The sequence below is a fragment of the Sphaeramia orbicularis genome, chromosome 11 (genome assembly GCF_902148855.1).
Source record: "Sphaeramia orbicularis chromosome 11, fSphaOr1.1, whole genome shotgun sequence".
Classification (NCBI taxonomy): domain Eukaryota; kingdom Metazoa; phylum Chordata; class Actinopteri; order Kurtiformes; family Apogonidae; genus Sphaeramia; species Sphaeramia orbicularis.
Genome location: NC_043967.1, coordinates 29,200,553 through 29,216,841, shown reverse-complemented (window position 1 = coordinate 29,216,841; position 16,289 = coordinate 29,200,553). Strand labels below are relative to the sequence as shown.

General features: G+C 38.8%; 1 protein-coding gene across 2 annotated transcripts in view; it reads right to left on the bottom strand.

The window, feature by feature from the left end:
• Nucleotides 1-16,289, bottom strand: part of slc66a2 (solute carrier family 66 member 2) — a 43,369-nt gene that overhangs the window by 16,877 nt on the left and 10,203 nt on the right. For both annotated transcript variants that reach the window (XM_030146805.1, XM_030146806.1), the window contains one exon: nucleotides 5,928-6,144. In XM_030146805.1, the coding sequence (XP_030002665.1) occupies nucleotides 5,928-6,144 (217 nt within the window). The remainder of the gene's footprint in view (nucleotides 1-5,927; nucleotides 6,145-16,289) is intronic.

Genomic DNA, 16,289 nt, shown 5'->3' with positions numbered 1-16,289 from the left:
ACACACTGCAGACTAGGAGCAGTTGGGCTGCCATGTCAGGTGTCTGGAGAGTAAAAGGGGATTTAAGAGCCTTGCTCAATGGCACATCAGCCTACAATTCATCATTTCTCTTTGATCACAAACCGCTTCTCCAACCTTCTAGCCCACACCCATGAATGGAGTTTACCTGGTAACAGATCATATTCTCCCCACAAGCTAACCACTTATTTGGTACAGTACAATCACTTTATCACTCTCTGTTGAATTATATCTGATAATCAATGCTCAGTCTTTTATTACCACTCAGTCTCAGTCATTTATTAACACTTTAGCAGCCAAACTATTGGTTGAATTCATACCAAATTGGGATTGCCAGATTGCCAGAGACTCAGAATAGATGTCAATAGATTGTGGAATAAGTAGGTCAACCATTTACTTATATTAACTTACATCTTTTATGAATTTTTAGAATCTTTTTTTTCCCCCATTTTCTTATGATGGGCAAAATTTCACATGTCTATAAATACATCAATGTTGTTTCAATTAACTTCAAACTTGGCACATATATAGAGGTAACTGATATGCTGACATCAGCACACGCATAGACATGATGACATCAGCTGGATTGATACCAAAAAATCTACAATACGTGTGAGGGGTGGGGTTTGTTGTGCCTGGTACCACTTGTTAGTCCTAGACCCCATTCAACGAGAACTAATTTACAAAAGGACGACTAGTACACTCATTAGATGGTCCAAATAAAACAAAACAGAACAGAACGGAATGCCTCAGAGACTGACTTCACATTTCTAGGAAATAGTTGTTTTTTTTCCTCCTATCTGGAGCCAATATTGTTTTGGAGCCAGCATCTAGTAGTTGTCATTGGTACTATACTTTAATATATGTCCACATTGACATCATAGTTCCTGCCCCTTCACACAAACAAGAAGAAAATAATTCTCTTACCACTGTATTGCTTGACACGTTCCTTTATTATCAGTTCCATGTGTAAGTTACTCTGTTATACTGTGAAGACCGATGGATGGGATGACAGCGTTGCTATGACCACATACACAGTGTATGGGAGTCATTAATGCAAACCACTTGGGGCCAATTACTATCCCGGAGCAGTTACCAAATGAACCGGCATCAGAGGGTTAACACGGAGGTCAGAAGAACAATCTGAGGCTGAATCGGTATGAGACAAATGCTAAAAGCCTTCAGTGCCTTGGTGACAGGCTCATCACCCTCCCCTCTGTATGTCCTTATTAGAAGCAGGTTCACTTCTAAGTGTCTGACAGTGTGTGACGGTGCTCTGCTGATGTGTATACAGGGTTTGACATATAGTGTGATTCATTCCGCCTTAAACCTGTTCTTACTCCATCCCCTGCCTACTTGGGAAGGTGAGTAAGGCGCTGAAGCTTCCTGCTGCTCTCCTGAATATATAAGTAGTCTGGCACTTTAAATGTTACTCCAGGGCAAACTGGTCAGGCCATTGTTCGGTCACACAGACAGGCGAGCATCTGAAAAGGGCAGCAACCATCCCTTCTTACGTTAGTTTCTGCAAATATATGTGCATGTTTTTTTCATTCACATGTACGCATTCATTCATTTCCTCACACTTAACCATAGCAACAATGTGCTGAACCATCTTAACCCTGCAACCACCCTTAAAATTGCACTTTAAAAGCAAGATATCTACAAAATGTTGCTCATCTTCCTGTTCCGGCACACACACACACACACACACACACACACACACACACACACACACACACACACACACACACACACACACACACACACACACACACACACACACACACATATGCACACAGAGACCTTGAACAGACTGCTGAGGTAAAGTAACCTAGCAACAGCCCGCCATACTCAACAGGTTGTGCACAGAGGGAGGATAGGACACAAACAACAAACAGAACTGGAAATGATATTGTCCTCTACTGTCTATGGCAGCCTATTCTCCACTGCAGGGTGGATGACACAATAGGATTCAGGGCAAACATACTGGAAAAAAGAACAAATTGATACACCCGGATCTGGCTTTTTTTTTTCATACATGAAAAATCAATATAATAAGGCTTTCTTCGTAAACAATCAATATTAAAGTGACAATATGATGACCAAGGGGCATTGTTTTTGGTTCAGTTTCTTTGTTTGTTAACACTCTAACAGCAAAACTATTGGTTGAATTCATACCAAATTGGGTTTATACTTTGCCAATAACCCAGAATAGATGTGGTTAAATTTTGGAAAAAGTAGGTCAAAGTTCAAATTTCTTTATGAATTGTTTAACCGCCCCCCCCCCCCCCCCCCATTTACTTATAATGGGCGAAATTTCAAATGTCTATAAAACAGCAAGTTTGTTTGAATTTACTTCAAACTCGGCACATATATAGAGGTAACTGATACGCTGACATCACCACACGGATAGACATGATGACATCAGCTGGATCGATGCCAAAATACACTACAATATGTGTGAGGGGTGGGGCCTGTGCCTGGCACCACTTGTTTTGTTTTGTGTTGCTTACTATGAACAGGCTGAATGCACAGGTTTCATCATATAACTTGACTTAAACTAATATTTAATGTCTACACTTACTTACCATCAGAGATGCAAAGTGTTCAGTACACAACATCGGCCACTGAAAATTCACAAAATACATTTTAATGACTATTTGTTAGCATACTGCGCTCAACATAGTACTATTGAAAACAGGACTGGATGAAGATGCAGGTTCTGCCTGACACTTGGATCAGACAGGAAGCCTTTTGTACATTAAGGAAATAAAACTAATAAAATGATCACCATTATCTTAAATCACTGCAATACAGGGATTATTTAATAATTGTGACATTCCTAGTGATGATTGATTTATAATGTGATTATAAAGAGGTATTACATGCTGACACGTTGACAATTTAATATAGTGAGCCTTGAAATACTTTGAAAATCACATCAAATTTATTTTAACATTAAAACAATTAATTAGCATATCATAATGCTGAAATTCATCCTCCCTTGTACACTAAAAGTCACTTCCAGATTGAATGTGGCTCTTCTTCTACGACAAACATGGGCACTTCTGAAAGATTCTTATCAGTGGTCATTTGAGCTGCTAAAAACGATTTTATGTCAACGAATAGCTTGACAAAAACATCAACTAACACTGACTCAGTATTATCAAATTTTTAGCCAGATAATATCAGCAACCTATACTCCAAATATTGCACTGATAACCGCTTCATTGTTAACAAGTTATTATCCTTATTATCATCCTGTAACATATATTTCAGTTTAATATTAGACAGATATAACTAAAATGAAAATGAAGCTAAAACAGGTCATTTCTTTGGTAATCATATGGTATAAAGTAGTTACCTCTTGATTATCAATACACCACTATCTCGCTACTTCCCTCGCTGTAATGTTAAATGTTCATCAAATCATACAGCCAATAAATGTCTTCTCTGTAGAGCTAAAATGTGAATCAAAATATCAACTTTATGTTCAATTCTAAGAGACTGTCAAACTGTTCCTTTAAGGGACCTGAACACATGACGCTCAACAAGCATCCATAAGGAGAAAAAAAGTGCTCTTTTGAGCTGCACTCTGTATCACACAGTGATAAATACATGAAACAGGTACCAATTTCTGTGCAGACAAAGGCTGAAAAACAGCCCAGAATGCATTGCAGTGATAAAAGGTGTTGAAGTTCGAGTCTGACTATAGATATTCTTTGGCACTGCAGGTTGTACAGAATTTATACATATGGTACCTATATGTCCACACTGACTGAAAGCACATTTACCACCAGTCTCTGGAGGTTTGTTGCTAGGCATTCTGGGAAACCAATCGACTGAAGTTGTCATGAAAGCGCTGATTACCAAAAAACAGTGGCGCATCACAAAATAAATCATGGAACCTGTCAGATGTGAGGCTGAGAGGCGAAGAGGGATTCTGGATTCTTCATGTAAGTACTTGACACTGAGGGTGGGAAGACAAAATGTTGCACAGGAAGTACCTCCCCACCCCCACCCCAAAAAAAAAAAAAACAAACACAATAACTAACAAACAAAAGACCAAAATGAAAGCATAGGACAGAGAGGGTATGGAAAAAGCCAGCGTGGGAGCTGTCATGGCCGGTTAAGTGGACGGGCAGCTCTGCTGGAGCTCTGTTATCTGTCTGCTACAGAAAGCCAACCAGCAGAGGGGGAGTGGGGGGGTGGGGGGGCTCACACTGCTCCAAGGCAGGACACACACTGTGAGAGAGCATGTTATCAGGCCTGTGTGTTCTGTGGACAATCTCAAACTCTCATGTCTTAATATATACATTATCATCTTCATCTTTTCAATTACTTTGAACAGCCCTAAATGCGGTGATCCTATCCAGTTCTTGCATCATTGCATTTTACAGGATATTGAAAGTCTTGTACAGTACTGGAGAACATTTTCAGGGCTTGCTGCAACTCAGAAAAGGCACATTTCAACACTTTACATACCTTCAAATATCTATTTTATGTCAAAACCTCTAATTACTTGATGCAAATCAAAATTAATGAACCAAAATGATACAGTAGGAATAGATACAGTGAGAACAGAGTACCATATTAACATACTGATTTTTGAAGAAACATCAAGAGGCCAAATTGTCATGTTCACATAATGAATAGTTGTCACAATCCCTGTCTTTAGATCCTGCTTGACAGATGCCAGAAATACTTAATAGGCACGTGTCAGTGTTAATGATCATATGTGAGACAATATAATCTGGAGCCATTACTCAGATATGTGTGCAACGACACGGCGTCTCGGCTGCTGTGACCGAGGTGTCGCTCATAAATAAAACAGCGCTCATCAGGACTGAGACTCATTCATTAATCTAGAACACAACATGCTTCACTTTGCATTTCATCTCACTGACTTTTGCCAAATCATGCACAGAGACTAAATGGTTAAGGCTTAGTCTGGTGCTAAACATTGACACATGGAGAAATTACCAACTAAAATATACCTACTACGAAAAAGTTACAGCTTTTCAGGTGTCAGTACTCATCCATACTTAATAAAAGGGCATGAAATCAGGTGTTTGTTTACTTTCTCTGTGCAGATGTGAGAGTATCAAACACAGTAACAGTATGTGCACAACATCTATAGGTAAAACTGCATATGTAACTGTCACGCTCTGGCTATTTCTATCGGACAAATGACAGATGTAATTAATCAGTACTTTCTGCTACTTTTTACATTAAAAGCTTGCAGCAGTATTGTGTGTGATTAATACAGTGGTTCTCACACTTTTTTCTGTTGGGGCCCCCCATTGGAGGAAGAGACATTTCTGCCTCCTAACCCCTAATCGTAACTGGTTGTAATCTAACTTATTGAAAGAAACATCAATATTGCAATCCTACTTTTTGCTTTTCTTTGAATAATTTGTGGTGCAAATTAAAAAACAACTTAAATTTCTGCTTGAATAATACAAATAAACTCAACAAGAGTGTAGTGTAACAAGTAAAACATGAAATGTGTAATTATCTTGTTAAAACTACATGATAAAGTTACTTTTCTATTTTTTGAGAAGAACACATTTTTGGTAACAAAGATGAATATTTTAACAGTGTCTGTGGCTATAATGACCCAGTTTTACATTGCACATATTCTCAGAAACATAAAGTGCAAAAAGTACAAACTGTGCAAAAACTGTTGCACATTTTTCTTTTCACCCCAGTAAGATAGTTATCCATTCTTCAAACCTATACTCTTTGTCTAGTCAAGTGAGAAATCACTATGGCAGTGGACCTGTTTATTGTATGTCCCTAAAATGACACTGCATTAATATAATCTAGCTGATACTGAAGTGACACAACTGGCTTAAATAAGAAATATGACAATAACTTTTAGGACGTTAACTTGAACAGTCACTTACCTCATGCCTTCTGTTGACTTATTCTGATAGTTGCAGTAGAGTTGCGGCGTGCCCAGCATTGCCTCTGTAAAGACGGCCAGAAAACCCAAAGTCTCTACGAACAGCGCAGAGTCCAGCAGGAGGTAGGTGATGTAGGCCGCCACCATAGTGAAGGCCAGCACACACTGCATGTAGTCCACGAAGCGGCTCCACAACCAGAAGTAGTTCCAGTCAAAGTCTGAACAGTATATAGGTGGAAAATTAATTAGTATCTTGTAACATCAAGCCACTCAAGGGACTATCCGAACGAAAAAAAATAAAACAGTTGGCAAATACTAGAAAGCTATAATTTATTATTTGATGTACACTGAGTGTTAGTGTGAACTCAGGGATGAGCTACAGTTATGTTGTTCAGAGAAAAATCACTGAAAGTGTTTCATTCCCAGGTGCAATTTTTGGGAAAACAAAAAGTCTGAAGCCTCATTAGCTGTCTCAGGATGATTTGTAACCCAAAATAGCAAAATGACACAATGATTAACAGCGATTCTGATTTTCCTGCGGCATGACCAGCAGCAGGATTTGGATTAGCTCTTATTAACGCGTGCTTTTGTTCATCTTTCACTTCAAAACTGAAGAAACTTTCAAATTTTAATGTGTTTATGTTAATTATTATAAATAACCAAAAGCCAGAAAACTCACAAGTATTTAATGATCAAGAAAAAAGCAACAAAAAACCCTAATCATTAAAGAAGCTTAATCCATGAAATGGTGCACTGTGTCTGTCAAGGTAAAAAAAAAAAAGTAATTAAAATTACAAATATTCATTTTATAACACAGGATTTAACAGCCAAAAAGGGCTGACAGAGAAGGTGTGGGTATGTGCAGAGGGTGAACATTAGTCTGTACAGGGGTCAAATACAGTGGAAGTACCTTGGGAAGAAGAAACTTTTTGAGTAAATTTGAGTTGAAAAGAATGAGTGCCACTTTACAGCCCTGATCCAGATCTAATAATACATCCAAGGCCAGACTCTGTCCCATTAGTACACACAAAAAGCTCATTCTAAGCCAAAGAAAAGCTGAGTGCTAAATGAAAAACACCACCTCAGCTGAATTTTTTAGAAATCGGAAATTGCCGTCTCTAGCCCTGAAAGGATCTTGAAACACCAAGTAATACATTCAGGTCAGTCGGTCAGCTGTTACTTGCTTGTACATTTCATATTTTGGCAGAAAGAATCATCTACCCATCCCATTAATTCTTTTTTCAGTTCTAATTGTTCAATGAAAAGAAGCAAAAATTCCTTTATCTTGAAACTTTAACTCACTTCACACTTGAGCTGCGAATTTTCACGACTCCCACAATCCCCTGATTGTACTCGGAAAAAAATCTATACATGGCGGCCACAAATAGAGCGCTTTAGATGACATCTCTTTCAGTTTCTTGTAATACAGACGCTTTTCACTTAAGGGTCATGAGTGAGGATACTTTATGAGTGTGGCGCCCTGAGGGGGGGGGGGGGCCCAAGTTATAATATCCTCCACACAGTTAAAATGTAGACACTGCTGAATGATTTAAACCCCGTTTTCTGCCCTCTGGCATCTCGTATGCTCTCTAAAGGCAACAGTTAGATAAAGATTCAGAGCGCCACAACGTTGGCTTCCTGTAATAAACAACAGAGCCAATACTAATCAGACTGTGATAATATCTCAAGGCCGCAAAGTGCCCTGTGCCTCAGGTAGTACTTCAACCAGGGCTGATGAAGGAATGGCATGGAAGCAACACAATGATTACAATACTGCATTTGCTCGGAGAAAATAAATAAATCAAAGTCAATTTCCTCTTCTGTACCTATTCTGCAATAACATAATGCATTCAAATACGTGATACACTGTGCCTCAAGGCTATGAATAGAATATATAATGGATATTTGTGGCATTGGTGTAAAGTATGTGAGAATGAAAGAGTTAATCATAAAAATCTAATAATGTCCTAGAAAAGATGTTGCTGCATTACTGTATCTTAAGTGGGATTTCTGCAAGCCTCAAATGAAATTGAGCCTATTGGTTTAATCGTGTTTAAATGAGGCCTTCCTTATCTAAGAGACACATCCACGATCTCTACGGAGGCTGACACGATAGGCCCATGAAGGCTTCCACAGAGATATGAGTAAATACCAGACCTAGATTAAACAAACATGATATTTTTTCCAATAACTGGGGAAGTAAAAAGGAATGTTTCTGACATTTGAGTCTATGATTGACTGAAATTATTGTTCATTACAGAATTAACAGTGACTGATTCTGACATTTGGTTGACATTTGTGAATGACCACGAATGGCAGCGTGGTTTGGCAATGTTGAGACAATCCAATTGTTCCTCAGCGACAGGGAAGTGAAACAAATCCCATAAATGTACCTGAATCAATCTCAGAGAGCAATTCCAGCCAGGCCACAGCCTTCTGTCAACTCAACACACACACACACACACACACACACACACACACACACACACACACACACACACACACACTTACCTGGTACTACAGCACAATAACAACACAATGTCCTGAGCTGAATGTAAGGCAACAAGAGAATGCATTTCTTTGGAATACCTACAAATATCCTTTGAGAGCTGTTCTCTGTACTGTAAGGCAACACTGTTCTGTAGGTGTTGGTGGTGTGACTGTGGAGCTTTTGCTGGAAACAGAGCCACAAGACTGTGAATGTAGGCCAGCTAGCACCAGGCTGGCACTGGCTGATAACAGCTGAACACACAGGGAGCCAATCAGGGGCAATAGAGCAGCAGTCAGCGCCAACCTGGCCATTTAAGAGGCATGCACAGCTTTACACGAAACACAAAAACAACATACCATGCATAAGATGTATGGTTTCAACTCAGTCCTATATAAAGAGACATAATATCAGTAGGATTAGCTGACGGACGCTTTGCTTTAGCTACTGTTCTGGCTTGTTATCATGCTAGCAGCTTATTCAGGATAGGTCACTTAAGTTTTACAAAGCAGCTAAAGACAAAGGAATACACCACACAGTCATATGTGCATTTACAAATGACCTGAACAGTAAGTCATATTCATGCCAATGTTTGTGTTGTCATAACTTTATATTGTCTAGACCAGGGGTGTCAAACTCATTTTAGTTTAGGGGTCACATACAGTCCAACATGATCTCAAGGGGGCCAGACCTGTAAAATAATAATAAGATAAACAATAAGTAATGTCAACTCCCAACTTTTCTGTTTTAGCGGGAAAAAAGTCAAATTACTTTATGAAATTGTTTACATCTACAAATGACCCTTTAATGACCATCAACGATAAGTGCAATTTAAACAATATAATGCCTCAGCTCATCATTTACGCATGTGCAATACAATATACAGGTTGCAGTTATACAGATATACTCAGGCGCACAACATATGGTAATAGCCATACTATTGTTAAATTGCACGTACTTCTCTTAAGATATTTAATATTGTTCATAATTGTTCAGGGTCTTCATAATTTGTTGTGAAAGGATAGTTCACACCCTTTTGTGATTATATGGTTGTACAGACGGATATTGTGATTATGATCCTATTCTCTGTCTGCCCTAAGATATAATATTTTTGAATAACTGAATCTCACATGAACCTCTAACTGCTGTAAACATGCAGCAAATACTCCATATTCATGAGAACAACTCTATGTGCCCAGTTTCTTTTTTGGGTCTTAAAGTAAAAAGAGTAAAAACTAACTTTTCTCCTAGTTCCTACAGCAGATTTTGTGGACTCAAAACAGCAGAAGTGATGTGTGAAATTTCCTTGGTGGTAGAATTAAAGATATTTTTCCAGGGTGCAATTTAATTTGGGAATCAGGGACTCTGCAAAAAGCAGAAACACCATCCTATCAACACACAATTTGGGTCTAGATATAAAGGAAACTTAATGATACATGCACAGACTTTCTAATTTCTATAGGTGGATGCATTATGCAGACCATATCAGTTTATCCACTTACGGGGACAGCCCTGATTTATGTCTGACCTAAGAATGACCCTTGTTCACAATTATATGTAAAGAAGCCACAAAATATACCAAAATAAAGCAAAATAGTTCTTCAGGTTACAGTGTATGATGCCAAACCCCAGCCTGAACTCTTGACTGGAGGCTTAAACTGTGTCTGTATTGGGTCATATGTTGAATACGGGAACATTTATATTGAAGATGACTATCATGGGTGTATAAGAGTCTTGTTTTCCAAATGTAAACACAGTAGGCAATATCATATATGAGAGAGTACATCCTTCTCAACTCCAGGACGTCTCTGCTGAAACATAACCTGTCTTTAATTGTGGAGATCGGCCAACTATTTGTTTGACTTTTATGAGTTTATGCTGCCTTTGTACAAGGATGCTTATAATTTGTGGGTATAAAACATCCCTTTGGGTCCGTTCTTCTTTGTCAGTCCTCTGCTTAGTCTTTTTGACTCTGGGCTGAACCTTTTGCACTGTTGCCTCACAGTAAGAAGGTCCTGGGTTAGATTTCTGTGTGGAGTTTGCCTGTTTTCCCCGTGTGTGTGGGTTCTCTCTGGGTACTCTGGCTTCCTCTCACAGTCCAAAGACACGCACTGATAGGTTAATTGGTTAAGCTAAAATTGCCCATAGGTTTGAATGTGAGAGTGATTGGTTGTTCGTGTTAGCCCTGCGATGATCTGACCACACATCCAGGGTGTACCCCGCCTTCGCCAATAGGTACCTAGGATAGGCTCCAGCACTCCCTCTCGAGAACAAAGCAGTTCTGATGATGAATGAATGAATGAAAGAACGTTTTGCAAAAGCTCATTAAACAAAACTTCAGCCAGTTTTCGACTGGTTTGTTCAGATCGCCATCACAGGAAACAGGGTTTATGGAATGCTTTTCTGTTTGAGTAGCCCCTGTTTCCACCAGTGTTTTATCTCTTCATCTCTTAATCTAATGTAGACAGGCTGAAGACACTAAGCAACAACTGATGTAAAAATAACATCTCATAGAACATGCAGTGTTGTGGCAGAAAAAGACTTTGACATGGAATTTCACATTGACCACCAAGGGATGTTTATTGGTCTACTGTACGTCAGCCACACACTGCCACACCACTTCGCTTACAATGCCACAGTGGAGCCTTGGGGCAGTCTCCCTTTCCTCTTTAATCCCCATGTTGTGTGGCAGCCACAGTGCCAATGTGTGTGGGCAGACAGGAGCTGCATATAACAGGCTCCCTGTGGTGGCCAAACACCGTTCACATAGCTCAGTTTGAAGTCCCACCGAGCTCTTGGTACATGTGTAGGAAGACACAGGTCAGACCTGAAGATTTCAGTTGCTTGTTTACCAACTGTTACTTGCCAGCTTCAGTTAGGCTCCGGGAAAAGTTGATGGAGGTAGCCGAAATAATGGCTTGCTGTCACTCAAAAGCGCCCGTGGGAGAAGCAGGGACATTATCATGAAAGACAGTTATAACGTAGCGGGAAATTAAACTTCGGATTTCAACAAGCTTCATTTTCTGAAATTTCGACAGGGAGCTTTTTCACAATGACTAATAGGCTTTCACTGCCAAGCCAAAGCACAGCCATTTTTCTACACTGCCAGCCACCAAAACTATATGCCAAGTCTGCCCCTATAAAAAAGGACTGAGGTTGAAAGTTATGGCCCCTACCTGTCCTTAGGAATGGATATAATCACAACTAGAGGATGGATTTCATGCAACGGGTATAACAGAGTCTGGAATCAGAATGGGCCATGAATCATAACCACAGTCTCTTGTAGTGCTACGTACATTTGTAACCTCATTCTCCCAGTGCTGCTGTGATTTGAGATCTGTCAATCATTGTGACATAATGGAAACTGTTTAAGAATACCACAACAGGAGCGGGATGGCAACTTTACCACAGTATTTGAGTTACTTTTCTGTGGGAAGGATAACAAGATTCAATTTGTAACTGTCACTCAATCACTTTTAAGTGTTTTGCTTATGATGTCTATATCTTCATGTATATGCAATTCAGATGTGCTGAACAGATGGTTTGTAACACATTCTCTTTATACTATTTCAGCATGTAACTATGTCACTGACTACATCAATAACTCACTATTCGACCACCTGAAGGAGGTATAATGCATAAAGCAAACTAGTTACTTAGCAGTTATTTTGGTAACACATTCAAGCAACATTTCTCTTCACCTTTAGTTGTAAATCATCCAGTAAGATCCAATATTTATTCCCTTACTTACCTATTTTGGTATTTATTTATTTTTTAAACGTCCAGTTATTATTGAGCAAAGGGCTCTTCGCAAGGTGCAAGATTTTTGGTAAATAGTGTACACACTCTGCACTCTCATTTTTCTGTGGCTATTTATTATTACTGGTTTTATTGTTTGTTTGTTTTTTATGTTTTTATAGCTTTACTTCAGTCCTTACTTTTAATATTCCTATCGCTTGTGCTGTTGTAACACTGCAAATTTCCCGGTTGTGGAGCTAATACAGGGTTATTTTACCTTATCTCATCTACAGACTAAAATAGGTGGATATAGTCACCCTGATATCACCCATTTGTTTGTGGACTGCGACTTTTTCAACAAAATATATAATTAACTGAACTTAAAAACAAACGCTTGCAACCACTCATTGTCAAACAAACTCCTTGGGTTTTACTGGTGAATCAATGTTGCAGAAGTTGATGGTGTTTGCATGTTTACTATGGAGCCTCTGAACGCCCCAATGGGTCATATCTAAAGGCCATGAAAAGATGAGAAACAGCGTTTTATCTGAATTATTTACCTGTATTGATAGGATCAGTGGGCGATTCTTGGTTGCCAGCTGCTGTTTGGGCCTTTAAGGGTTAAGATACTTTCCACTCTTGCAGGATAACTCTACAGGCATTAAAATCCCCAATAATTTACTCGCCAGTCTCTAACCATATGTGTCTTCTGTGGGTAAATCTATGCTTTTTCACTGAATTCACCTCCAAAGAACGTTGATGAGACCATGAACCAAACCAAAAACAATGTACAGTGGACAATAAAATCTAAATAATGATCTTCAAGTTGAAGAGTTCCATCACTATGATCCTTTTCACATGAAGTAGTTGAACCGACTGCAATGAACAAAAGCTACCGCTGTCCCTGAAATCCTACCATTTAATGCAAAATTTAGAGCAGAGACTTCATTGCTCATTTGCGCACTTGATGTTATTTTTATGCAGTTAAGAATCTGATAAACATTCACACAACTCTGTAAGATTTTTGAACTAACCTCAAATAAAAAAAGAACTTTCCCAAAAATCCCTGCTGGGACTTTTTTCCCTCCAAATGTTCCATCCTTCTTTTGTCTCCCGAACCCTTTTACGTCCACCTGAGTGATCACCAGAATTTCTGATTCTGACGCAGCCGAATGATCTGATCTTTTAATCTCCTTAAAGGATTGCAGCAGGCAGTCTTCCATATAAATCACACTGAGCTGCTATTACACCAGGATTACACTGTTCATTGTCAGAAAACTGAAACTACACACAAAACATGCATGTATGGTGCAAATGTGGCCGGCTGAGTGACTAAGCTGCGCCACCAGAGGTGTGTGTGTATGTGTATGTATATATATATCCATATCCATAACCATCCAACAGCACATAATGACGTATGAGGTCTGGATTTAAAGTGTTCTCAGTCACTTAGACCTACTATGATCCATCCTCATCTATGCTATTAAAAGTTGGCTGTGCAGCGTATTTCTTTCTCAGTACAAATGTCCAGCTGTTTGATAGAAGTGCCTGGTGCGATAATGACACTGTGCTACTATGAGAACAAAAATATGTGCTATGATTAAAGCTTACAGAGCACAGAGGGAACAAACTGAACAATTGGAGAGATGTACAGATTGAGAGTTTCCCCCGCTGACTACACAACACAACATAAAGCAACCACAGGAAGCCGGTCCACCTGAAAACTGCAAACTGGCTGTAGCAAAAAAAAAAAAAGTATCTGTTTGAACATTTGTAAGACTGTTTTTGTAGGTCATGTCTTATCACTATAATGCAAAGACCATTAAACTGTCCACCATCTTAACAATAATGAAGATAAACTTCATTCCAATTCCAATGTCACTGACAGAGCTGCAAACTAGACTGGTTGATAAAATGGTAAAGATCATCACAACACAATTTTACATCACTGTCGTGAACTAAACAAAGATTCTTAAGAACTGGATGTTCATTGGAGAGTGACTTCCTGTTTCAGTGTCACATGGTTTCTCCACTGTTCCACCCCTCTAGATGATGCAGATCCTGTCTCGTTCATTCAAGTCACCCAAGTAACAACTGGCTGCCTTTCCACAGGCGTCATATCTTCTGACATTAGAGTGACATTTCTTAAGACACACAGAAGAAATTTGTTTGAGGCCTGTCTCTGTTTCAGCAAAGAATTCTGGTACGATCTCACAACACATATCACGTCTAAAAGCAGGCAAAAACAAACATACATAAGGCAATGTCAATTTTGATAAAAGAAAAAAAAAAAGGTTACCCAGAAATGTTGCATTAACAGCGATTCATTATTTATATAACAAGTGGTGCCAGGCACAACAAAGCCCGCCCCTCACACAAATTGTGGCATCGATCCAGCCGATGTCATCATGTCTATGCCTATGTCTATGATTGTCATCATATCAATTGCCTCTACATATGTGCCAAGTTTGAAGTAAATTCAAACAAAATTGATGTTTTTATTGACATTTGAAATTTCACCCACTATAAGTAAATGGGAGAAGAAAAAAAAAAAAGACTTAAAAAATTCATAAAAAATTTTAACTTTGACCTGCTTTTCCCCAAAATGTAACCACATGAATTCTGGGTCACTGGCAATCAATAAACCCAATTTAGTATGAATTCAACTGATAGTTTTGCTGCTAGAGTGTTAACAATCAAAGAAACAAACAAACCGAACCAAAAACAATACCCCTTACCTTCCCTTCGGGGGTGGGGTAACTAGATCTTCTTAATCTAATTTCATCCATCCACGTGACATTCTCAACACTGTTTCATATTAACGGTAAGCTACCACACCCTTGCATGTAGAGGACATCTGAAATACACTTTGTCTTTAGGATTCATTTTATTCATAGTAAGCTACTACACTTAAAAATCTTTTAATAGTATAATTTAATTAAATACTTTGCAAAAAGTTTGATATTGACAAGTGCACAATTGTACAAAATCTGTCTATGGGTTAAAGTTCAATTAGAGGCATCTGAAACCCATACTTGTATGTATTTTTTGTGTACGTATTTGTGTTATATTTCAAGATGGTTGATGCAGTTGTCTTTTTTTTTTGTTGCAGCACCTCTGATCCCACATCAGGCCAAAAGCACTGACACTGGCTAAAGTTGTTGCACCTTCTAAGTAAAGGTTGTGCCATCTAACTAATCCGGTTCATTTTTCCTTACTCCATTCACGGGTGTGTTTCCTTTCTATCCATCAATAATCCATTACAACATGCTTACCCTTGATATTTCCCCTGGCAGATCAATGAGCAGGCATATAACAGCAAAGGAATGATCAAAGAACATAGCCGTCTGTCAATTCTGATAATGTTTGGCAGGGCTCACTGATTGATGGGCATGTATAAAAGAGTACACGAAGCCAGTTTCAACATAACCACACCAAGCAAGCAACACCTGGTACTGAAGGCAAGGAAATGCTTTGTTTCATTGTCTCCGGAAGGATGCCAGGAAAAGGCAGCTCAGTTACTGAAAACCACAGTGCTAATGGGATAGTTTTATGGTTTACTGTACCTGCTAGGCACACAGTGATATCTATATGATACAGATGGCAACAAGTTACAGGAAAAACAAATGTGAGTGGACTGTTCAAAGACGAGAAGGCCTCCCATCCATAGTGAATGAGGAATCACTGACAGCCCTAGAATCTGGTTCGTGCACCTAATTTGGCACCATTCAAAGCTTCACAATCAAAAATAAATCAATAAAACTGGAAGACTGTTCCTGACCTGAGGAGCAAATCCTTGTGGGTGCTTGATGTTCTACAGAAGGAGTGTCAAACTCATTTTAGTTCAGGGGCCAGCTTCGGCTAAATTTGATCTGAAGTGGGCCGGACCAGTAAAATAATAACATAATAATATATAAATAATGTCAACTCCAAACTTTTCTCTGTTTTAGAGCAAAAAAAGTAAATTTATATTATGGACAGGTTTACATCTACAAACTATCCTTTCAAAAGCTGTGATTAACGTGAACAAACTGAAAAAAATAAGTGTAATTTTAACAATATTATGCCTCAGTTTATCATTTACACATGTGGATTAGAATTTATCGATCACAGTAGATCTACAAATACACAAAACAT